This window comes from Rhinatrema bivittatum, chromosome 2 (assembly GCF_901001135.1).
Source record: "Rhinatrema bivittatum chromosome 2, aRhiBiv1.1, whole genome shotgun sequence".
Taxonomy (NCBI): domain Eukaryota; kingdom Metazoa; phylum Chordata; class Amphibia; order Gymnophiona; family Rhinatrematidae; genus Rhinatrema; species Rhinatrema bivittatum.
This window is the reverse complement of record NC_042616.1, coordinates 274,409,117-274,434,087: the sequence shown is the minus strand read 5'-3', so window position 1 is coordinate 274,434,087 and position 24,971 is coordinate 274,409,117. Positions and strand designations below refer to the sequence as shown.

The window sequence follows — 24,971 nt, the reverse complement described above, 5'->3', positions numbered from 1 at the left end:
TTCTAATTCTTATCTCATTATGGCTTTTGCCACAGACCTGCATCATTTTGGTGGCTTTCTCTGGATCAGTTCCAGCCAGTCCAATGCTTCCAGAGGGACAATCAACAGAATTGAGCACAATATCTCAGGTGATATATAACCAACAACCTCTGCAGAGGCAATATTGTCTCCTTTCTTTTCTGATGGTTATTACTATACACCTTAGCATCTCTCTCAATCTGGCTACCATCCTATCATACTGCTTCACTACTTTAAGATCATGAGACACTATCACCCTGAGATCTCTCTCCTGGTTGGTGCACATCAACTTCTCAAACACCCCTCCACCCTCACTCCCCCTCCCCCACTGTGTACCACTCAGCTGGGTTTCTGCACTACAGGTGTATGATTCTGCACTCTTTTGCACTGAATCTTAAAACTGCCAAGCACTTGATCACTCAAGGTTTCTTAGAGTACTTCTCATTTTGCCTTCTCCCACATGGATGTCCACTTTGTTCCAGACCTTAATGCCATCTGCAGAAAGGCAAATATTTCCTTTTAACTCCTATGCTATATCACTCACATTTACCATCACCCTCTGATGTCTATCACACAGTTTCTGCCAAAAGGTAGACTCTCTTCAGATACTAAATCAGATCACATCTTTGTGGTTGCATCTACAATGACTTCACTCCCTTTACATATTATTTAGGCAATCAGTGAAAACCGTGTTCCCAAAAACAGTAGCAAGAAAGATGTCAGCGTATCTTATGTAGAATGTTTATGACAAGACACAACATGCGAATAACCTACAGTGACATGTACACTTAATATGGCTTGAATTTTGATTTTTAAGAAGGACCATAAGCTACAAAACCTGTGCCTCAAATGGACATAAAAATAATCTACAAAAATGGATAACAGCTCCAGTGCCAAACTAATGCCTGAATCTATAGGTCTATTATTTTTTATGTCCTTTTGTTGCACAGGTACGTTCATACATTAGAGATTCATCTCATTTTACTGAGGTTTTACAATCTTTGCCTCCTGTGACTGGATCTTTTTTATTTTATTTTTTATTTCTTTGGACATTGAATTATTGTATTCAAATATTCCGCAGCATGCATCCATTGAAATAATCTGATCAACCTTGGAGAAAAGAATTGATTTATGTGTCCCCCTTTTTTTTTTTTTTTTTTATGAAGCTTGCAACTTTAGCTTTGACCACAAATTACTTTCTCTTTAAAGTTCAACTTTTTCAGCAGATTCATGGCACAGCGATGGGGGCACTATGGCCCCGACATCACCTGTTTTGAAGAGAGGTTTATTTATGGTTCACAATTTTTTTTTAAGATGCTAATATAGCTTAGATACATTGATGATATATTTATAGGGGCGGATTTTCAAAGGGTTACATGCGTATATTACGAGCGTAACACCGAAAACCCGCTCCTGCACGCGCCGAGCCTATTTTGCATAGGCTCAGCGACACACGCAAGCCCCTGGACACGCGTATGTCCCGGGGCTTGAAAAAAGAGGTGGGAGGGGGCGTGGCCAGAGGCCTCCGAAGGCCTGCTAAGCCGGGGAATCGCGTGCCGGCACTTGGCCTGTGTGCCCAGAGGCAGGCGCAACTTAAATAATAAAGGCAGGGGGGGATTTAGGTAGGGCTGGGGGGCAGATTAGATAGGGGAAGGGAGGCAAAGGTGTAGGGGGGCGAAAGGAAAGGAACGGGGAAAGCCATTGGGGCTCCCCTAGGGCTCGGCGCACGCAAGGTGCACAAGTGTGCACCCCCTTGCGCGCACTGACCCTGGATTTTATAACATGTGCACATGTTATAAAATCGGGCGTAGATTTCTGCGCACCGGGTTGCGCACACAAATCTATGCCCGCGCGTATGTTAGAAAATCTGACCCATGGTGTGGAAGGGGGACACGGGATGAGCTTAATGCTTTTCTTTTATTCTTAAATGAAGGTGAATCTAATCTACATTTCAGATCAAATGTCAGTGAAACTGATATTTCATTTTGGATATGATAGTATGCCTTGAGATGGGTGTTTTCCCTACAGAGCTGTTTAAAAAGCCTATGGATCATAATAGTTTATTGCATTTTAAAAGCTGCCACCCTAGATTCATTAGAAAGACTGTACTGACTAGACAGTTCTTCGGTGTATATAGAATCTGTTCTTCAGTGGAGGAATATAAAAGGCATGCAGGAGAATTGTCTAAATGCTTTTTAGAATGGGGCTGTCCTCAAAAAGTGATTCGTTGGGCTTCAAGCAATCACACTTTGCGGATGGGGATCTATTGTTAACTCCTTGTTCCTCTTGGGAATCTCCTTCTTTGGTGTGTATTACTCTATTTTTATCGTGCGGGTGGGATAATTTACATTATTACATTGGCATTTATTGGGGGATGTTGAAGGTTTGGAGCAGATTCAACTTTCATTTTCAAGCATCCATGCAATCTTCGTGATGTGCTAGTACATTGGGAATTTGACACACCTAGGATGAGTGTTTCTGGGTTTACTGTTGGCCACCATCCATGTGCACATTGCTCAGCCTGTAACCTTTCTTTGTCAGTTTCTTTTTTATCCATCCTATTAGAAAGAAAAAATTTTTTATGATCTTCCACTACTTACGAGTCTGCAGCAGTAGTGTATGCTATCCGTTATCCTTGTAGATTGTTGTATATAAATAAGACAATTAGAAAGATAAGGACTCGGATAGTTGAGCAAGATAGCAGAATCAGAACAGGGGTTGAAAATACTCCACTGGTACAGCTTTGGGTACAACATTGGCATGTAGTGGAGAACATTTGTTTGTTTGTGGTACAGTATATTGTGGTTAGATGAGGAGGTGATATAAACAGATTTTTTATTACATGCTGAGCAATATTGGATATTTAAGGCCAAATTTTTAATCTCTGGCACGCATTTTCAAAGCAGCTCGGCCATGCACATATCTCCCGGTATGGGCAGAAGAGCCAGGTTTGTAAAAAGGGGAGGGCTGGGATAGCGCCATTAGGCACTGTCCCGATGAAGCGGGACAGCAGGTAAGATCAAAAATAAAAGAAATTAGGTTAGTTAGGGGGGTTTAAGGGTCGAGGCTGAGAAGGGAAAATGGAGGAAGGTTAGCTAGGATGTTAAGGAAGTTCCCTCCCAGTCCGCTCCTTTATTGGGGAAGGCCTGATCACATCTCCATATGCTTCTAATTGAAATCCCACCCTTGCATGCGCGAGTCGGCACCCACATGCACAAGTGCGAGCCAATATAAAATTGGGCGAGCATGTGTGCGCAGGTATAGATTTTATAACATGATCGCGTCACCGCAAGCATGTTATTAACTCAGGGTGTCCATGTGCACGCACCGGGAACTGCATGCACATGGACGCCCATGCGCCCCGTTTAAAATTTACCCTTTAATCTCCAAACCATCAGGGTCATTCATCAAATCACAATGGGCCGTTATCACATGTGTTACAGCGTTATCATGATAATGCGCAATGTCAACATTCAAATTAGGGAAAGGGGAGAAGTTTGGGTGAGGTTTAGGCAAAGTAGGGGGCTGTAGCACTGCAGGCAATAATCTATCACACTTTACTGCCTGCAGTACCACCGGAAATAGCTACCGCTTTTTCACTGGCGCTATGGGGAATAATGCAGCGCAGCCGCAACTGTGGCAGGTGAAAACGCACCGCCATGATGCGGCTGGCTGCTCACTATCGCCCTCCTCTGCTCCTTTTCTGGCCACGGCTCATCATTCCGCTAAGTTTACCATGCGATGCAATAAACCATACTTTTTGTATTGAGAGAGAGAGAGACTGACTGACTATCTTCAAGGCCCTAATAGTAGTTATTTATATCTCTATAGGAAGCCCACCTAGTAACTCTAGGTGAGGTTTAGGTAGTAGTGTAGGGGTTAGGGGCCACTTTTACATGCAGAGTGAGACACATGAACAGAACAGTACACGCTGTACTGTACAGTACTGTACTGTGGTGCTCATCTTTGTGTGAGTTTCCTCACTCCGAAGGACACCACATCTTCACAGCGTGTACTGTTCTGTTCATGTGTCTCACTCTGCATGTAAAAGTGGCCCCTGATGGACTCTCTCATCAAGCTAGGGTGAGAGAACATGGTACACATCTCATCTTTGTGTGAGTTTCCTCACTCTGAAGGACATCTAATCTTCACAAGAGTGTACTGTTCTGTTCGTACGTCTTACTCTGCATATAAAAGTGGCCCCTAATCCCTACACTACTACTACCTAAACCTCACCTCAAGTTACCAGGTGGGCCTCCTATAGTAGCATAAATAGCTGTTTACTAAGGTGCTACCCCCAAAGGCGCTCCCCCTCTCAGGCCCTTCTCCACTCTCCTCCCACATCACAGGCCCCTACCCCAGCCTAAAAATGCCCAAAATGGAATTTATGAAAAAAATCGCAAATTGTGTTATGGGCATAATACATGATATCGCACAGCTTAATGCTATTGAAAAAGGTATAGTTATTTTTGGCATTAAAACTGAGCGTTATGGCTTTGCACTTTGCGAAGCCAGCCCGTTTTTGCGGAAATCTCGTCCCCAACTCCTCCCCAATCCTTCCCCTTTTAAAAATTTGCATCGTGCCATGCGTTATGACACTTATCGCATGTGTTAAGAGATTTTACACATGCAAAAATGCCGTAATGCGTGCGTTAAGGCCATAACGCATTTTGAAGAATGATGCAGATTATTAGTTGTGGCCAAAGAAACTGAACATTTACTATATATTTGAGATATGTGAAATGCATTATATATGTTTATTTTCCTGAATATTGGTAATGTTGAGAATATATTCACCTCTACAAGAGTTAAGAATTTTGCTGGATAAAGTGTTTTTTTCTGCACAGATCCACTTTACATTTTGTACCACTGAAGAACTATTTGTTAGTGAAATACACCAGGAAGGTTTTTTGGAAATTGTTTTCGATTATGTTCAATACCTGGTGTATGTGTGTGTGTGTTTTGTTCTGTGTTGCAGTATCTGTGGTTGGATGGTGAAAATGATTTTTTAATTATAAATGATGTTTAAGACAAAGATTTGAAATATTTTTATTTAATTATATTGTGTGACTATCATTTGATACATATGGATTTTTGTTGAATGATATAGTTGTTTGCCATCTTTTTTATTACTTGTATTCTGGACTTAAATGGCATCCTCTCTTTCCCCAGTTACATACTACAAGAAAAATGAAGGTAGTATCATGCAGTTTTTACATACAGGATCCATTGGTATTATTCAAGCTTACCTGGAGTGATTTAGACTTCCCAGTTGGGTAGACATAGTCCTAATTTTCTCACCTGCATACCAGGCAAGAAGTGCCAGTGTAGACGATATTAAAGTAGACAAAAAAATAAACATTAAAGTAGCCTCATATCCTTTCATTTATATAGGCAGTTCCTGTAACACTAACATGTTTTCTGAACTTAGATACAGTAGATCTATGAAGCAAACAGCATTAATAACCTTCATCTTTTCTACTATAACAGCAATTACCCTGTTTCTCAAGTTTTTTGTTTTTTTTTTATACATCATGTTGCAGGATCAGTCTAGCTTTCACAAGAAAAAAAGATTAAGATCCCAATGTACTAGGCATTTTCCTCATACCTAAGAGAGGTAGGATGATGCAGTAACCTATATGATGTGGCAATAAAAGCTTCCACAAACCTAGTATCCAAGCTAAAGATACTACAGGCACAACAAACACTGTATGTTAGAGTAACGTGTAAGGTGATATTTCTGATTGCCAGGCATCCCAAAAATACTCCTTCAGTCACTACATAGATCTCTGTAGGTGCCTGTATTCTCGTGCTGAGTCTGGCCAGAATACAGGCACCTATGCAGCTTAAACTGGTGGAGATTCATGCGGTGCCTGCAGGAGCACCGTTGGCAGGGCCGGCATGTCCCAATAGGCAAACTAAGAAGTCGGCTAGGGTGCCAGTCATTAGGAGGCAGCACAGAGCAGCCATGTGGGGCCGGAAGCAGAGCCCATCCCACTCATGGCTGTGAGGAGTAGAGACCTGGCGGGCTGTGAGCAGCGCCCATCCTGCTCGCAGCCGACAGAAGCAGAGACCTGGTGGGCTGTGAGCATCGCCCATCCTGTTCGTGGCTGAGAAAAGCAGACACTTGGCGGGCCGCGAGCAGGTCCTCTGTTTGGGTGTGTGTGTGTAAGAGGGATTGTGGGTGTTTGTGAGAAAGAGGGAGGGAGCCTGGGTAAGGATGTGTGTGTGAATGAGACAAGGAACCTAAGTGTGTGTAAGAGAGGGGGCTTGTCTGAGTGAATGAGGTTGAAGCCAGGCCTGGACTGGGGGGGGGGGGGGAGAGGGGGGCAGGCTCAAGGCAGACGTTTCGTCTAGGACGCCTAATACCCTTGCACTGGCCCTGACTGCTGGGAGGGTGAAAAATAAGAGGATGGCTTGCTGGGGTGGAGGAAGAAGGGAGACAGGCTGGTTGTCTGGAGGGGGGTCAGAGGCTGGCTACCTGGGGGGAGGTCAAAGCTGATTGGGTGGAGCCGAAGCTGGCTAGTTTGGGGGAAGGTTGAGGGGATTGAGGCTGGTTGGCTTGAAAAGAAACCGAGGCTGGATGGCTATAGTTCAGTAGTTAACTGTATAAATGAAATAGCAGGGTAATGAATATTTGAGTAGTCTGTGTGACAGCTAGTAAAAAAAATAAAAAAATAAAAAGACCAGGCACTGCATTTCTCTCGGTTTACATTACCAAGTTAACTCAGGATTGTCTATTATGACCTTCAATTTTCTCTCTCATGCCTTTTGCTCTATACTTAACATATAAAGGGCATTCTTTTAATAAAAATTTCTTCCCATAGACCCAGAGAGAGTAATTTTATAACTGTGCATACAGGGCTAAAGCTTGCATGCAATTTATAGATATAGACTGATGGAAAGGTGGACCCTTGAGCCGAGACGAGGTTGACTCTACCACCAGGTGTGGGCCCCTGTTGGTCCTCATCGTCGGGAGGTGGTGCAGGCGAAGAAGACCCAACTGAACCTTCACCTACACCAGCCCTCGTTCCCCACAGGTTGATTCCTTGGGTACCGGGGGCAGCAGGACCTAGGCGGGAGCCTCTCAAGGCATGGAACCAGAACAAGAAGCTGAAGCAGCGTCGGATGAGCAGGAGTCGAGGCAGGTGGCAGACAAGCAGAACCAGGAACAGGCAAGAGGTCAGGATGGGCAGCGAACAAGCGGAGTCGGTGAATCAAGCAGGAGGTCAGGGCAAGTGGAGATCAAGCAGAATCAGGATACCAAGCAGGAGTCAGGCAGGCGGAGGTCAGCAGAGTCAGAGCCAGAAGATCAATCTGAAAGGATGAGGAGCATGGCGGGGACTAGAGACAAGGAGCAGGAACGCGGGAACCAGAAATCAGGAACAGGAAGCAAGGCAGGAACGTTGGGAACAAGGCAGGTATCAAGAACGCAGACAACTCGCACTCACGAAGGAGCAGGATCTGTTGCTGAGGTCCGGAGTGAAGGCAAGGCCTGTCCTTAAATAGGCCCTGGCTGATGAGGTCATCAGCAAGGGCCGCGGGGCTTCAGGACCCATCTTCCCTGCTGTTGAACCTTTAAGAGGGCAGGCTGTCCCGCACGCATGTGCCAAAAGAGGGGAGGAGCAGAAAGAACCGGGGGGCGACCCGCACAAGGGATGCCCTGGCGTGAGGACCCGCGCACAGGGCCCAAGTGCACCACAGCAGCCCTGACATGCGCAGCAGCGCCACGCAGAGATGGCCAGTCCCCATACCAAGACACGACACGCCCACTTCGCAGGGCCAGAGGTGAATGCAGCGGTCCGTTGGGATAGCCCACGGGCCGCTGAACGTAACATAGACTTTAGTTAACATTTCAAAGCTAATCTTTGTGCATTAGTTCACTTTGAAAATGCTCAGATTGTTGGTCCAGTACGTGCAGAAATAACCTTGCACGAAGTTATGCCTTCTCCTGGAAGGGCGCAATTTCCATGAAGTAACCTGTGTGCATATTTTTTAAAATAAAAAAAAATATGTGCGTGTCTCAACTCTGCCCCCGGAATACCTTGCCCCAGCAGGCATAAAATTACATGCAAAAATGGGTTCCATGCATTGAGTCAAGGTCAGTTTTAGAATAGCCACTTATGTGCATAAAATCGGGTTTTATGCACAGAAATGGTTTAGAAATGTTTCCCCTTCCCTGGACAATCACATCCACCTTTAAACATTTCACCTATGGATATTTAGTTTTTTCAAGGCAACTCCTTATAAGTTTCATTCTTCATGCTGCCTGGCCATTTCTGATCCAGGCCTTAGTATAAGTGAATGTGAGGGTTCTGTTTTACTCTCCACTTTACATACTGTAGATTTTTAAAACATGATTGAATTATGGATGTATATGAAAGATGTGCAAATGAAAAGTAGCCACGGTTGAAGCCTTGATGATCAGCGTTGCTGCTTCTAAGTGTCAAAAATGTGCTAATTCAACCCCTTTTAGTGTCTGTCCCAGAATGGGGAAACTTCTTGTATTAAGAACATGCAAAGTAATTCTTTCAGCTCAGTCAAACTTTAAAGCAACAAAGGTAGATAGATTCCTCAAAACATCAAAGTGTCTGCTTCTTGGCTTTACAGGTTCCATGGTTTGCTCTAATTTGTCTTATTCCATTTGTGAGGATTTTATAATTTTTTGGAATGAATTTTTTTTAATGGTTTATTTTACAATAATTTATATATTCCGCCTATTGCCATGTTTGCTCACTTCTCTGTTGTTCATACGATATTTACTCTTTGCGTCCTTTAATGCATCCCTGCAGAGACTTGATAAGTATCAGCACAACAGCACCCGGATTTCTTTATAGATTTAGAATGGATTGGTAGAAGTGGCAAAGTACAAAAAAGCTTTCCAAACCTATAATCGCGTATCTCCTCAGGAATTAAATAAAAATCAAAATAAATTAAAAAGGGGAAAGTGATTTTATACCGGTACTAACTGAATTATCTAAAATAAATGTGGTAGTATGATGCTTTTAAGGCATGAAGGGATATTACTGATGGCTGCAAATAATTTATGCCATTGATAAACACTGCTACAGGAATTATTTTTAAGCACTGACAGGGTCATTCATCAAAATGCATTAGGGCCCTAATGCCTGCGATAATGCCATAACGCAGGCGTTATTTATCGCATCATGAGTTAAGTATGCAAATTTTGAAAATTTATTCAAGTGGGTGAATTTTGGGAGGAGTTTGGGTGGAGTAAATGGAAATGAAAAGTACTAATGATGTGTGCAATTGCACAACACATGTATTATACAATTTCAGGCAGAGGGGAGTGAGAGAGAGGAAAGAGAGCGCCTCTGGGTGGCACAAATTTTAGTGAACTATTTATATCTCTACAAGAGGGTCAACTTGTAACTCAAGGTGAGGTTTTGGGGGGCAGTTTTACATGCACAATCAGAGGTACGAACAGCACAGTACACATCTGTTAAGATTTGATGTGATTTGGAGTGTGGAAAGGTGAGATTTGTACGTTGTACTCTTGACCTAGTTTGATAACAGCTAGGCAGAGAGTGCATCAAACTAGGTCGAGAGTACAACGTACAAATCTCACCTTTCCACACTCCAAATCACATCAAATCTTCACCGATGTGTACTGTGCTGTTCGTACCTCTGATTCTGCATTTAAAACTGCCCCCCCAAACCCTAGACCACCACCAAAATCTCACCTCGAGTTACTAGTTGACTAATATGAGAGACTTATAAAGAGGCTCTCTCTCGCTTTCTCCTCCAAATGTGATAAAAGCCTGTCCAGGCATTAACACAGAGTGAGATATGAAATTAGCTGTGTAATGCAGTAACAGGGAAATTTCCCTAAACACACCCCTTTTCCTTATCACAGGCACTAGGCCTGCAAACCTTATAGCAAAATGATGAATCTAGGCCTAAGTGAATTTACAAATAATAACAAATCTGTATGATGACCCCACACATGAAACTTCTACATGTTAATAATTTAGTACTTGTCTTCATGGGATATAAAGTGAAATTCTAAGCTCTACATCAAAAATAAAATGTGGGGAGTCCATTTTCAGCCACTGTGCAGCTCAGGTAGTTAGTCAGATATCTTTATGCGGCTAACTAGTGAAGTATATTCAGCGGTGTATTTGTGCCGCTGAATATACCCAGCTATCCTAAAGATAGCTGGATACATTTATCTGGCTAAATTTAGGACAGGCCTGTGGCCCAACCAGAGTTAGCTGGATAAATGTTTTGGCAAATGTTGCTCCTCCCCGGAACATCTACCGCCTGACTCTATAATGCCTACTGCCCGCCTCCAGAAAATCCCCCCACTTAGCCGGATAACTTCTAACGGGATAAATAGCGATCCGGCTAGAATTTGGCCAGATAAGTCACTGAATATGCCCGTTTTGTCATTTAGACGGATAATGTTAAAGTTATCCATCTAAATGGCTTTTGACTATTGACTTCTATATGCTTAAGAATAGAAAATTCAAACTATTTAAAGCATTATGTAGATAACATTGTTACACAAGATAAGCTTGATAAATATCTTGGAGAATATCTTCCCCTTTTAATAAACTTACCTTGTTGACAATATCTCAACAAGTGCTTCTCTGTGCTTCACCCTGAGCGTATTGGTTTTATATTTGGGATCTTTGCATAGTTCAGGTAAATTTAGGATCTAAAAAGAAAAAAAAATCAAAACAACAATCAAACAAGGATCCAGCTATTCGAAGGGGTTTTGCTCACTCCGAATCTCTGGGAAAATGTTGAACATATCTGGCCCCAAGAAGCACAACCACTTTACTTTTCAGGTTTCTGAATAAAGTAAATACATGCCAAATTTTTCTCTCAATACTACTACACTTTTTTCCTGAAGAAAAAAGGAACTGTTTTCTGACTGAACCTGGCAAAGAGAATGGTGAAGAAGAAAACTAGAAAGCAGCAGTAAAAATATTCACGCCATTATTTCCCTAAAGGTTTTTCCCTATTTTTTTTATTTGTAATGATGAGCTGTTCCATAAAACAAAGAAAGCATTTTTGTGCAAATGAATCATATTTTATGCACAGAAAACATGATTTCTGCACTTGTTTTGCTGTGCGCTAAACCTTTTCTTCACAGACAATTTTTGCGTTTGTGTGCATTTTTTTTTAACTTCAAATGCATTAGCGTACCATTGGCTAAAGGGTAGATTTTCAAAACCTACGTATGTGCGTCCATCTGCGCGTGCTACCAGGCGCTGGCGCATGCATGCTATAAAATGCCGGGTCGGCGCACGCAAGGGGGGTAGAGTTTAGCAAATACGTGCGGCGATGCATCGGGGCCTTCCCCAGTTCCCTTCCAGCCCGCTCCAATTAAGGAGCGGACTGGGAGGGAACTTCCCAAATCCCTAGCCTAACCTCCCTTCCCCTTCCCCTATCCTGTCCTCAGTAGCCCGAAATTTTATATTTTACCTTTTGCTCCGGAGCAAGTTGCTCGCGCCAGCACCCTGCCAGCGCGCAATCCCCTGCACAGCAGCAAATGGCCACTGTGCCAGGCGCCTCTAGCCCCGCCCTGCCCCCAGACCGCCCCTTTTTAAGCTCCGGAATTTACACGCATCCTGCGTTTATGCGTGTAGCCGGGCCATTTGAAAATTGGTCCGTCGCGCATAAGGCTAGGTCACGCATGAAAACCCCGGGATTTACACGCGCCGGGGTTTGAAAATCTACCCCTTACTGAATTGGGAGTAAATATAACAAGCTTTACATTAGGTAACTACGCTGAATCTCAGCGCACAGATTTAATGCTTATTTTTTACAACAACGCCAAAGAAATAAGGGATAAGGAATTCAAACATTAGGAGAGAAAAAAGAAACCCTTCTGATTATATGAACTCAACAGTACTGAGTCCCATCTGATGCTTTCCCGGCTCATACACTGGAACATACACCTGGCTTCCAGAACACACTAATTTCTTCAAATCTATGAAAAACCTTAAAAGTTAATTTTAAAAGAGCTGAGCAAGTTAAAATGAGTACATGGCACACGCAAATAGGGGCGGATTTTAAGAGCCTTGCTCGCGTAAATCCGCCCGGATTTACGCGAGCAGGGCTTGCGCGCCGGTGCGCCTATTTTACATAGGCCTGCCGGCGCGCGCAGAACCCCGGGACTCACGTAAGTCCCGGGGTTTTCCAAGGGGGGTGTCGGGGCGGGGCCTATCGGCGCGGCGTTTCGGGGGCAGGCCTGGGGGCGTGGTTTCGGCCCGGGGCGGTCCAGGGGCGTGGCTGCGCCCTCTGGAACCGCCCCCGGGTTGCGTCTAGGTGCGCCAGTGGCCCGCTGGCGCGCGGGGATTTACTTCTCCCTCTGGGAGGCGTAAATCCCCCAACAAAGGTGGGGGGGGTTTAGACAGGGCCGGGGGGGTGGGTTAGGTAGAGGAAGGGAGGGGAAGGTGAGGGGAGGGCGTTAGCGAATTCCCTCCGAGGCCGCTCCGATTTTGGAGTGGCCTCGGAGGGAACGGAGGTAGGCTGCGCGGCTCGGCGCGCGCCGGCTACACGAAATCGGTAGCCTTGCTCGCGCCGATCCAGGATTTTAGCAGATACGCACGGCTCTGCGCGTATCTACTAAAATCCAGCGTACTTTTGTTTGCGCCTGATGCGCCTACAAAAGTATGCAAGGGCGCCCTGTTTGAAAATCTACCCCATAGTGCATAATCATATAGAACTATTTTATAAGCTTTAAATATACACATGCAAGAAATGGTGTGCACATAAATTTGCTTGTATAAAAAGGGGGCAGGCCGGGGCATTCTGGGGCGGAGCCAACATTTACGTGTATAAGGTGCTATTTTATAACCTGCAAACATGACGCATGAATGGCTGTTACCTGTGCATATTTACGCTTCTAATAATCTAGTATAAATCAGAATAGAATTTTTTATAGTCAAATACTAACTGGGTGAGGGGTTTGGGTAAACTGGGAGGAGTTCAGGCTGAAGAACTGAGGGTGGGTCTTTATGACCTAGGGAGAGATTGAGCAAATTAGTAAAACTGGTAATTTACTTCATGTAAGCATGTTATAAAATTGGATAACTTACGTGCGTAAAAGCAGACAAAATACGTGAGTTAAATTTACTCACATATACCAGCTCCCTGCCTCTGAGGGTGCGTCAGGCGTAGGAGAGAGGAGAGGAGGGTTGGTGAGTGGTTTAATGGGAGTAGGTATTTATTGATTTCGATTTCCTGAGTGCGTTGTCTTATATTCTGTTCTCATCTGTTTCCATTTATCTTGGTATTTTGTCTTCTTTGTGTGAGGGAAAGTTTTTGTCAGTTTGTTCTGTTTGACTGTCCGTGTTTGTGTCAGGAGGAGCGGTGGTGAAGAATGGTGAGGCATGGTGGTGAGGTGGAGGAGGAGTGAAGCATGGTGGTGAGGCAGAAGGGAAGTGGTGAGGTGTGGTGGTAAGGCAAGGTGGTGTTGAGGAGTGGAGAGGATGGATCATGAGAGACAGGGGGAGAGGATAGCAGAGGCATGAGGAGAGGAGGGAGGATGGGGGCAGGAGTGCTAGGGGAAGGAGGAGGAGTAGGAGTAGGAACAGGGATAGGAGTAAAGATAGAAAGGGGGAAGGGGATAGGAAAAGGTGGGAGGGGAAAGGGACTAGGCAGGCGAGTCCGGTGGAAGGAAAACGAAATGCTAGGGATAAACCGAGAGGGCAGAGGAGTGGGGAGTTGGTAGGGCTGGTAAGAGAGGGGGCAGGAAGGGAGGGGAGAGAGGAGAGGGGGCGAGAGTCAGGAAAGGGAGGCCACCTCTCCAGATGCAGAAGTGGTACTCCCTTCAGGCAGCCAGGCAGCAGGGTGCGTTCATCTGAGGGCGTTCAAGTTCAGCCCGGAGGACAACGAAATGATCATCGCTAGGGTCCTAGAATATTGTGCCATGCTCTTTGGCAACCGTGCGGCCAAGACAAGAGGGCAGCCAAGAGCCAGTTCTGGTGCACCATTGCCCAGGCTCTCTCAAGGGACAGCAACATGAAACCCAGTGAGGAGCAGGTGGCACACAGATACCGGGACATAAAGGCCCTGTTGAAGACCAAGGTGGCGAATTACAACAGGTACACCGGCAGACTGGTGAAGGAGCCCCTTTGTTTGTGTTGATGCCCGTGGAGGAGCGCCTTGTCCAATGGCTGGGACTGGATATGTTCGAGGGCATGGCTGAGCAGCCCAGCAATGAGGCTCATGGAGGAAAAATGCACTCCCTGTATCTTCTCTTTCATGCCCACCTGTATTCCAGGCCCTGCCGTGGACCCCAACCCTCTCCCTGCAGGGCCAGTGGCTCGGGCTCCAGTGCAGGGACTTACTTAGGAAGGGGCTGGAACTTTCATTGCCTGTTCTTGTGGTTGTTGTTGTTGTTCCTCTTGTTGTCTGCGGCGAGCCTCCTGAAGCATCCAGTATCCCCCAACAAGTAAACTTGCCACAAACATTATGGGTTTAGGAAGTAATGCCAGGTAAGAACAGGTGTTTTTATTAGCCCAGGAGGACCTGGCAGGTGCATCTCTTCAAATACCTCTTTTTATCACACGCAATAATCACTGTGATTTGCGTTAACAGCTGCGGGCATGCGATAAAAAGGTTTTTCCTTTAGTACCGCCAAAGAAAAGGCGTAGTTATTTCTGATGCTAATCCTGCGTTAGTGTGTGTTAAGCTATCACAGAATGTGGTAGGATACCTTAATTTGCGTTATCTCCTCCCACGTGCATACTAAATTTAAAATGTGCAAGCTAGCTTGCGTAGTGCTATTTATCTTGTGCCCAACACACATTAGACCTCATTTAATGCTCGATCGGTCCCTAATGCACTTTGATGAATGATCCAGTTAACTAGATAAGTCTTAACAGCACTACTTAGCCAGATAGTGTTTTTGAAACTTTCTGTCTTTTAGCACCACATAGCCAGATAAATCAAAACTTATCCAGCTATGTTGAAAATATATGTCACATATTTTTGGGTAGATTTATGTGTATTTTATATAGTATGTGCTCATTTGTGCACATGATATAAAGTACATGTGAATGCACACTTGCGTCCATATACCTACGTATATCAGCATGCTTGCACATCTTTTAAAATTATCCTCCCTTTGAGAGGGTTCAAAAACACAAAATGTGCATTTGACAAAGTCAACAAATCTTTTGAAGCAAAAAAGCAAAAAAGATATGTCAAAAGCAACATTCTGGTGCATACTCAGAAAGTTTTTCTTCATTCCTTTGTTGATTTACACAGGTCCAGATAAATTCATAATATTTGCCTTATAAATAAGGTCTGTCCATTACAGAAATACAAGTGAAGAACTGAGCCCCAATTTTAAGGGAACACCAAAGTTAAAAGCAAGGTAGCTCTCCGATTCTCATCAACCACAGATCTTTCTAGAAAACCAGTGAGATCCAAACTATCCATTGACTAATTTGGCTCCAGTATCTCCAGTACCCCCAATATGAATTTTCCTCCCACATGGAAGGAAAAAAGCCTTGCTAATCGAAGGTAGGGAATCTTCTGAGATGTTCAGGATCTTGTGCAGACAATTCTTAAAGGGATCCACTAGAGTACTGAAAAATTCAGAACAGGTAAATTCAAATACCCTTCTAGTTTTTCAATACCGTGTTGGGTAATATTTTTATACTGCATTAAATCCATCTAAACTGTAGACAATTAAAATGCTGCTTAAATTTCACAACTGTAGATAATTTGCTTTCCTGTGCTTGTATCTGACTATAAATATCAGTGGTAATAATAGCTAAAGAAGCAAGTATATGAAGCTAGAACTTAGCAGATACTCTTCAAAATGATATTTGGGGACTTTAGTTGGTTACGGTTGCCATTACCACTATAACTTCAGGGGAGGAGACAGATATTACCCCGGGGATGGAGCTCTGAATTCATCCACTTGACACCAGCTCCAATTCTCATTCAAATGCCATCTCTGCTCTGAAAGCAGCAACGCCTTCACTATCTTGTATCACTTTGTGAATCGTGTTTGTGCACCCCCCCCCCCCCTACAGCTGCCTTTTCCTCACCTCTCAGAGGGCCCATGAGCAGGCTGCCCACCGATCTCTTGGCTGCCCATCCCAGGGCAGAAGGAATAGTTTGGTTTCTGGGACTTAAAGAAATCTCTATTTCCATCTGCCAGCTTGTGAGGAAATATATAAGAAACTCCCTCAGATCACCTTAAAAGACCAGCCACAGCTATCTGGCCCGGTCCTCCTTAAGACCGAAGCTAGCAAGGGATTTGGGGCCAGGAAGGATCCCTGCAGCCTAGAATAAGAAGGCAGTGCCCAGAAGGGTAGAGAAGGCAGTTGACTATTTTGTTAACCTAAGAAGCTGCTGAGGTAAGCGGCCTTTTTGATGTATTTCTGTTTTGCCTGTTAATAAACTGTTTGTGTGGAACCAGCCAGAGTTTGGCCTCCTTTTTATACTCCTGGCTGTATCCCAACCCATGGGCTGCTCCTGAGCAACCCACGTACAGCTGCCCCTGAAGCTTGAGCAGCATTACTGGACCCCATCTGTCAACAAATCAGGTAGGTGATAAAGGATCTCCAGTAAACTGGAGGGAAAGTTTCAGGAACTCTATTTTGCCACTGATTTAGGATGTTGTTTGGCTCTGCACTATGAATGTGTTAAACAAATGATCACTGGGGCGAGTCCACTTGCCAGTGCTGTTTTAGCATTGACATTGTTAGTGGTAAAGACATTGCTGGCTAATCCTGACCCTCTTTAATATCAACACTGTATCTAGCGATGAATGTCTGCCAAGCCACCACTTATTCCTCCTTCACTCACTGCCTGCTGCCTTGGGGATGAGAAAATAAAAGGAGCAATTGCAGCAATGCCCCTAGAAGGTCTGTCATCAACGTACTGCTTAGACCCCGCTCTGCACAGCTTCTGATAACCTGGTGAATCGGTCACTGATAATCTGGTGGAATTGTATTTTGCATCCATAGAAGAGGTGGGGGTGGCTATTCAAAAAAATATATCTAGAAAACAACTATGCCAAACCTGGAAAATTAATAAGCAAATAATTCACAGGAGTTAAACAAATGTGTGCTTTTTCATTTTAAGTCATCTAAATAGTAAATAAAATAAAATAAAATCTCACCGAAATATAGAATCTACAAATAACATATTAACACAGGCAAGGCATGCTAGAAGAAATGGGTGACTCTGATCCAGTAGTTTTTAACTCCAGCCTAGTTTGCAGATTATATCTTTTAGACTTTGCCAAGGGCCAAGCAATAATGCAATAATGGATGGCATAAGCACTGTTGAAATTTCTTTTTGAAATGTAATGATCTATGTACTCTACATCATATTGTTTTCAATAATTAGTTTTATTAACCACATGAGGCAACAGGAGCTTATTATACAGTGCAAGATGCAAGTTGACTTACAGCTTCTTTCCTAGAACAGTATATGGATGACAAATGCAGTAAATCTGATGATGATCAGAACAGCTGTTAGCTGAACATGACAGGCCATAAGCAATTTGTTCAGTTTGCAAGCAGATGTTTCAATATGCACAGCCCCCATAGAGAAAGCAGAGTTGCTTACCTATAGCAGGTGTTCTCCCAGGACAGCAGGATGTAGTCCTCACATGTGGGTGACGTCACTGGACGGAGCCCTATCATGGAAAACCTTTCTATCAAAGTTTCTAGAACTTTTGACTGGCACACTGAGCGTGCCCAGTATGCCATAATCCCTGTAACCACAGGGATCTCCCTTCAGTCTCGTTTGTAGCAAAAGGTGCGAGCGAAAAAATAAAATAATAAAAAGTTTCGGACCCAACTCCATGGGGTGGCGGGTGGGTTTCATGAGGACTACATCCTGCTATCCTGGGAGAACACCTGTTACAGGTAAGCAACTCTGCTTTCTCCCAGGACAAGCAGGATGGTAGTCCTCACATGTGGGTGATTAGCAACTACGACAAAGAAATAATGTGTGGCAAACTATTTACTGGTCAATATAATTTACAATGAACTTTTAGTAAATGCATACAATCACAGATATGTCACAAGGTATTGCATTGGAAATACATTTATAAACCTATGGTACACACAAGGACCCTGACATGGCTGTGTTTCGCATCAGGGGCTGCGTCAGGGGGACCACAACTTCTAAGAGTCTGTAAACGAAGTCAGTTCAGTACGAGGAGTGGAGTTAACAACCTGGGCCATGACTGAAAATTACTTCTGTGTGGGTCCACGATTTTTCAAACAGGTCAAAGGGGTGGCAATGGGGGCCTCAATGGAGCCTGACATTGCCAACCTGTATATGGGATGTTTTGAAAAAGGAATCATAGCAGAGTCACCCCATAAGGAAAAGATAAAACTGTGGAAGTGCTTTATCGATGACATCCTGGTTATTTGGGAGGGTTCCACAAAAGATTTTGATGAATTTTTATCTTGGTTGAATGTACAAAATTCTAACCTTAACTTCACTACTGAAATTGATGCTAATACATTGCATTTTCTTGACATCCAAATTAGCATAGAGAATAATAAATTTGTATTCACAATTTACAGAAAAGATACTGATCGGAACACAGTTTTGCATTTTAGTAGTTGCCATCTGTCCTCCCTGAGAAAGAACATTCCCACGGGACAATTCCTTCGTCTCAGGAAATTATGTTCTTCTAATGATGAATATAATTTAAAGGCTGGAGAAATGTTCCAAAGGTTTAAGGATAGGGGGTACCCAAGCAAAGTTTTAAAAAAGGCCTTAAAGATGGGCAAACAGGGATTTATTGACGCCTAAAAAGAGTGAGAAGGAATCATCTATAACATGTGTGTTGCCTTTTTCTCCGGATGCCTGGAAGGTATGAAAGAGTATCAAGCATTGGAATATTTTTAAATTACACCAAATTTTCAGGGAGGAACCAATGTTTGCATATTCTAGGGCCACAAATCTTAGGGACAGGCTGGTGCATGCGGCAATTAATATGGTATCAACGGGAGTGGATGTCATCAGAGGACATGGGCCGTGTGGCCGGTGTAAGGAATGTCCAGAGTCAGCCATGAGTGAAGAGATATCATTAGGGGATGATCGTGTTTTCAAGTTACGTTCTCAAACTTCTTGTGAATCTGAACGAGTTGTGTACTTAATTTGGTGTCCCTGTGATCTAAAATACATTGGGAAGACGGTCAGAAAATTAAGAATTCATATATAAGAGCTCATGAGTTGCTTAAGATGCAAACGATTGGAGGCGCCCTTGGTCCAATATTGGCAGGATAGAAATCACGAAGTGGAGGATTTGAAATTTGTTGTGATTGAGCAGTTGCCCTTGAATATTAGGGGAGGGGATGTGAGTAAATATCTTGTTATGAAAGAACAGATGTACATCTTTGAGTGGGACACTGTAATACCAAGGGATTTGAATAAGGAAATTGAGTGGGGGGTGTTTAATTAGAAAGTGGTTAAACCAGTTCTCAAAGAATATGGTTGCTCATTTGATAGTCTTTTCTGTGGAAGGGGGGGTGTTGGAGGGGGGGGGAGTTTGTTGTGGAGATGATTGTGAGATGGGATGGGATCTTAGTTGAGATTGTTGTGGGGTAAGGGTACCGTTTTTTGTAGTCCCTCTCATTCATACATACAAATAAAGAGTAGTAACAGAATTGCCGCAGTTTATTCAGTGGCAATGTGAAGCTTTTTTTAAAATTGCAGTTCTCCATCAGGTCGGGTATATTCGATTCTGGATTATGGTTTTGAAAATAAAAAACATTTTTCTGCTGAACTTTGTGTCTTTTTGAGTTTGGAGTTATTTGATAGGTATATAAATTAGGATTTTGACAGTAAACTGCAGTTCTCCATCAGGTCGGGTATATGTGATTCTGGATTGTGGTTTTCAGAAGAAAAGAATAAAAAGTTTTTCTGCTGAACTTTGTGTCTTTTTGAGCTTGGAATGATTTGATAGGTATATAAATAAGGGTAGTAGCAGGATCTTGACAATTGATTCAGTGGTGATTTTTCTGTGTAGTTCTCCATCAGTCCGATTTATTATGTTTTGAAAAAATCTGTGTAGGTGTTCTGTTTTGAAGTGTTATACACAAGGATTAATATTGAGTAAAAAATAGAAAAAAAAATCAATATGTATAGAGAATAAAAACAAAGGAAAAATGGGCATATGTGTAAAAAATGCTTTGAAAAATCTTTGATGATCCAGCTGCGCAGGGCTGATGTCATGACGTGGGGCGTGGTTTAGGGGGTGTGGTTTATGGGATTTAAATCCCAAGTGTTCGTCGCTAAGCTCACAGCCGTGGTGGGAAGTGAAGATTCATGTTAAAGCTTGAAGCCACATTAAGAAGTATCCCTGTTGAAAGATTTATGGGTGAGTGTTAAAAAGATTTGTGGGTGAGTTTGTGTGCTCTGTTTAGCATTTGTATTGTGGTGATTAAATGAATTGAAGTGGACTTGAGAAGGCATGTTGGAAGAAGGGGGGATGGGTGGGATTGAATTTTGTTTGTTTTGGTTTTAATGGGTTGGTGGTTACAATTGGGTATTGGAATTTTTTATTGATATTTAGAAAGTAGTGTGTTTAATTCCATGTTGAAAGGCTGTGTGGTGAATTAATGTCTATCTTGATATTGTCAGTTTAAATTCATCATGTACCAGCGAGCCGGTGGCATTCCGTAAAGCTGAGAAATAATCCCCTGATGCAGGCGGTAGGAGGACTACCAAAACGCCATGGTGTCGGGCATGTTATGAAGCAAGTTTCTTTGGGTGTGCTGTAAAGCAAATTTGAGCATACTGTGAAGCAAGTATCCTTGGGTGTGCTGTGAGGCCAGTTCCTCCTTGGGAGAGGAGTATATGATTGACAACTTTAACTAGCAGTCCTCATGGGCATACTGTGAAACTGTTGAGCATGCTGTGAAGAAAGGTTTTTGGGAATATATAATTGACAATTATAACCAGCAGTCCTTGCGTTTAAGGCACATATTGGTAATATGACTTTAAAACATTGTATTGGCAGCCCTAGTGACAATTTAACTAAATCGGAAAGGACTGCCCTGAGGACACTTCAGTTGGACAGGGAGATTGTGATAAAGCCGGCTGATAAGGGGGGTGCAACCATTTTGATGGATGTAGGTGATTATATGGCCAAGATTGAAGCGCAGATTTCTGATAGACATTTCTATCTAGAATTACAACAAGATCCTACTGCAATTTTAAAAAATGGAATTGATAAGATCTTGGAGGGAGCATTGATTTGTAACTGGATTACACAAAAAGAATTCAAATTTCTGATTGTTGAATATCCGGTTGTTCCAGTTCTATAAGTCCTGCCGAAAATTCACAAAAGACTTGATAAACCGCCTGGTAGGCCAATCATGTCGGCAAAGGGATCGCTGTTTGAGCCAATATCGATCTTTGTGGACCGATTATTTCAGCCATTTGTGGAAGCTCAGCCTTCATATATTAGGGACTCGGGACATGTTATCTCAATTTTGGAGAAATTAGAGATTCAGTCATCCTACTTCTATCTCCCCTTAACATCATACATTCTCTCACCATTTCAATCGCTTCCCCCTGGGGGATATTTGTATATAACGATGTGACATCCGTGGAACTAAGTCAGAGTTGTGCACTTAGAGGCATCAACCAGGACCTTTGTCACAAGAATATTAAAGTTTGAAGGCATAAATGCTAAAGCTCATTGTTCAGACCGTCAAAATACTTTCTAATAAGAGGTCTACAATGAGCTTTAGCGTTTATGCCTTCAAACTTTAATATTCTTGTGACAAAGGTCCCAGTTTATGCTTCTAAGTGCACAACTCTGACTGATTTAGTTCCGCGGATGGGTTCGCCCAACCTGCGGCTAAGGCTGAGTGAGCAATTCCCACGATAGTATCGTGTCTCATCTCTGAATTTTCTCAGATTTATTGGCCAGCAAGCCCAACTTTCTTCCCAACTGCATACGATCCATCTATTAGTGAGCTGGGTAAAGACAAGTGGGTGGCCTGTATAGGGTGTTTATATTGAAGCTGTATACTAACTAGTCAACTAAGTTTTGACAAAAAGATAAATCTTGAATGATGTACAGGTGACTGAATCAATTGAGTCATGCCAATAGTAGCCATAGATGCTAAAACTTCTCCAGCACATTATGTATCACAATTATTGATATTCAGATTAAAACCTCCTAGCACATTCAAATTATTAATATTAAGTTGTGATGTGGAGAAAGTATCAGCTAAATGTAAAACATCAGCAACTTGAGAATCTGGGGGTCAGCATATAAAACAAAAAATTCAATTTAAAATTGTCATTCAAACATTTATTTTTGGGTTTAAAATCAAGGGAAATCACATAGGCATAAATGCTGTCCTGAAAATAACAAAACCCCACCTCTCTACCTTCTGACCTTGCATGACCTTCATAGGAGAAAACTGAGGGGCACATTTGGTTTAGAAGCAAAGCAGTCAGAAAGCCATGTTTCAGTAACAAAATGTATATCCAATGCAGATTAAGAAGGGTTAGGTCTTTTTGTGGACTCTTAAATGATGGCCCAACAATAGGGACCCAGCACAGGGCTACCTCTAAGAAGAAAGCTGGCAGCATTACTGGATGATGTCACTTGCTGTTGGAGCAGGTCCAGCTGCAGCTTTCTCAGCAGTTGTTGGACGGGTCCCAGGTTCAAGGCTCTTTGGCAATAGTCCTTTTATTAATAAAGTGTTTCATGCTGCACTTGAATGTCAAGGCCTGACTAAGCACAAATGGATTTGGCAGAATGGGAGATCTTCCTTGCAAGTTTCAATAGGGCTTTCAGAGTGGTTGCACCCCAGTGTCAGGCAGCAAGCTGGAGCTGTTCTCAGATGCTTCTGGGGGCATCAGGCTAAGAGTATACTACTAGGGCTGATGTCAAATTGTGGTCTCGACCACAGATCGGGAAGATTTAAGGATCACCTGCAGAGTCTAGGATCAACAGCATAATCACCTTCATGAAACGGTTTCCATTGTGATTGACCTACATATTTGGGTTGACTGCTTGTGAAACAAGAGGGTGGCATTCTGGTGAGATAACCTGATAGTGGTCAAAACAATTAACAGCCTAGTAAATGTTTATTTGCTTCCAAGTTCCTGACTTAAGGTGATGGTGACTGCATAGACTAGGCATGTCCCCAGCAGTTGAGAAAAGATTGATGATCCACTTTCACACAGCAAGTGGCCCATGTTTAGAAAGCTGGTATCAGGAGCAGATGCAACTGGGTCCATGGTCCCAACACAAATGTGGGGGGAGGGTTTTATAGCATGGCTGCATGATCTTGGTGTATAGATTTTTTGACCCTGCTATTTGGAGAGTTTATGTCGGGAGATACAACTGTGTGAGAAGCGTCCTCATAAGCAAGAAGGCTCAGCAGGGTTCGTACTTCAGCAGCTGATGGTTGATCACTCCTATCTGCAGGCAGTCAAGCATCACCAGAGAAATGGTCACACCCACCTGGCTGAACTATGCAGTGAATAGGAGCAAAACAAACCAATTAGCATATCCATCATCTACAGTGCCACTGATGAGAATTTGGTAGGAGAATACCACAATCATCTGTCATACAGGATCACATCCCACAGTTCCACGTTGATCCACATGAGGGGAAAATCAACCCCCTCCCACATCTGCCTGTGTCACCCACAGATAATAGTCCTCAAAAGTCATACATCAGTAATGTAGTGATCATGATCCAGGATGCCAATGGCAACTCTTCACTTTTTCAGTGGCACAGCTACCAAGGTTCAAGGGTTCCTATCACTGTCAGGGCTGCTCTTCTCAGGCATGGCTAAGGGTTTGGCTTTCACCAGTTCCCACTCATCCCACGTGAGGTGGCAGCTTGGTTGACTTCTATTGTGACCATGATTTGATGTGGGCTGGCAGCCTTAATTTGAGTGGGGTAGGTGATGTCCAAACATGAACGGACTCCATAAGTTAATGAAGGCCTTGCTTATACATGACTTACTAAGGGTTCTAGAAGTACTCCTGCTCTCACACTGCCCATGTAGCCATGAAGGCCAGGGCTAAGTTTTTTTTCTTCATGTGTGGCAGATCCTGCAATTAATTGCAGAATCAGCATTTGAGGTAGCCCTTCTCCAGACAGTCTTCTCCCTTCTCTTCTTTATGTCTCTGTGGCTCAGCAAGCTAGTCACTGCAATGAGAGACGATGATTCAGAGTTCAGTCTGCTGGTCTCTAGTATCATGATTTCCATAGTCATGGCAGCCAGTGGTCAAGGTTGATTGAAGAAGCAGGGGCAAAGTTGTCTCATTGTGATGGCCCTGAGGTTTATTATCTGCCTGATCCAGAACCTGAAGGACTGTATTATGATGAAATCCTAGAGAGGGACACCATTTCATGGTCCATTAGGATTTTATCCCCTTAAGCAGATTCAAATTCACCAAATTATGTAAGCAATCCTTGGACATGCCAGGGCAGCTAGGTGATCCATATGGCACACATTTATTCAGAATTGGGGCAACCTTGAATATGGCCTGTAGGGATTATTCACCTAGCTTTATTATCATCCCCACAGTATCTTTTTACCAACAATCGGAGAAAATTAGAGATTTACACAAGGCTGTTGGTCTTAGGTAATTCAATTATTTTATTAGGGATATAATTTATACCAGGAACTGTTACAACATCTTAGTGATTGTCAGTGAAAAGGATTTATTACTAGAAAGTAGTACAAAAGGTAGTGCAGTAATAATGGGAGATTTCAATTACCCAAGCAGAAACATGAAGCAAAGGGAGCTTGCACAACAATCAAATCAACAAGTCCAGCGTGCAAGAAGCAATAATAAAGTTCATCAATAATTTTATAATAGATTTTTAATTGAACCAAGATCTCAACTATTATTCATGGCAACTCCATATATCTTCAAGGATACAAGTGAAAGAGTCCCCCGACACGGTCCGTGTTTCGCGGTCGCTGCATCGGGAGGGACCCAC

At 43.2% G+C, this 24,971-nt stretch overlaps 1 protein-coding gene across 1 annotated transcript in view; it reads right to left on the bottom strand.

Moving 5' to 3' along the window:
- The window catches only part of SUGCT (succinyl-CoA:glutarate-CoA transferase), a 1,474,461-nt gene that overhangs the window by 775,553 nt on the left and 673,937 nt on the right, over positions 1 to 24,971 (bottom strand). Inside the window, exon 11 of the mRNA XM_029589533.1 lies at positions 10,602 to 10,699. Coding sequence (XP_029445393.1) covers positions 10,602 to 10,699 — 98 coding nt within the window. The remainder of the gene's footprint in view (positions 1 to 10,601; positions 10,700 to 24,971) is intronic.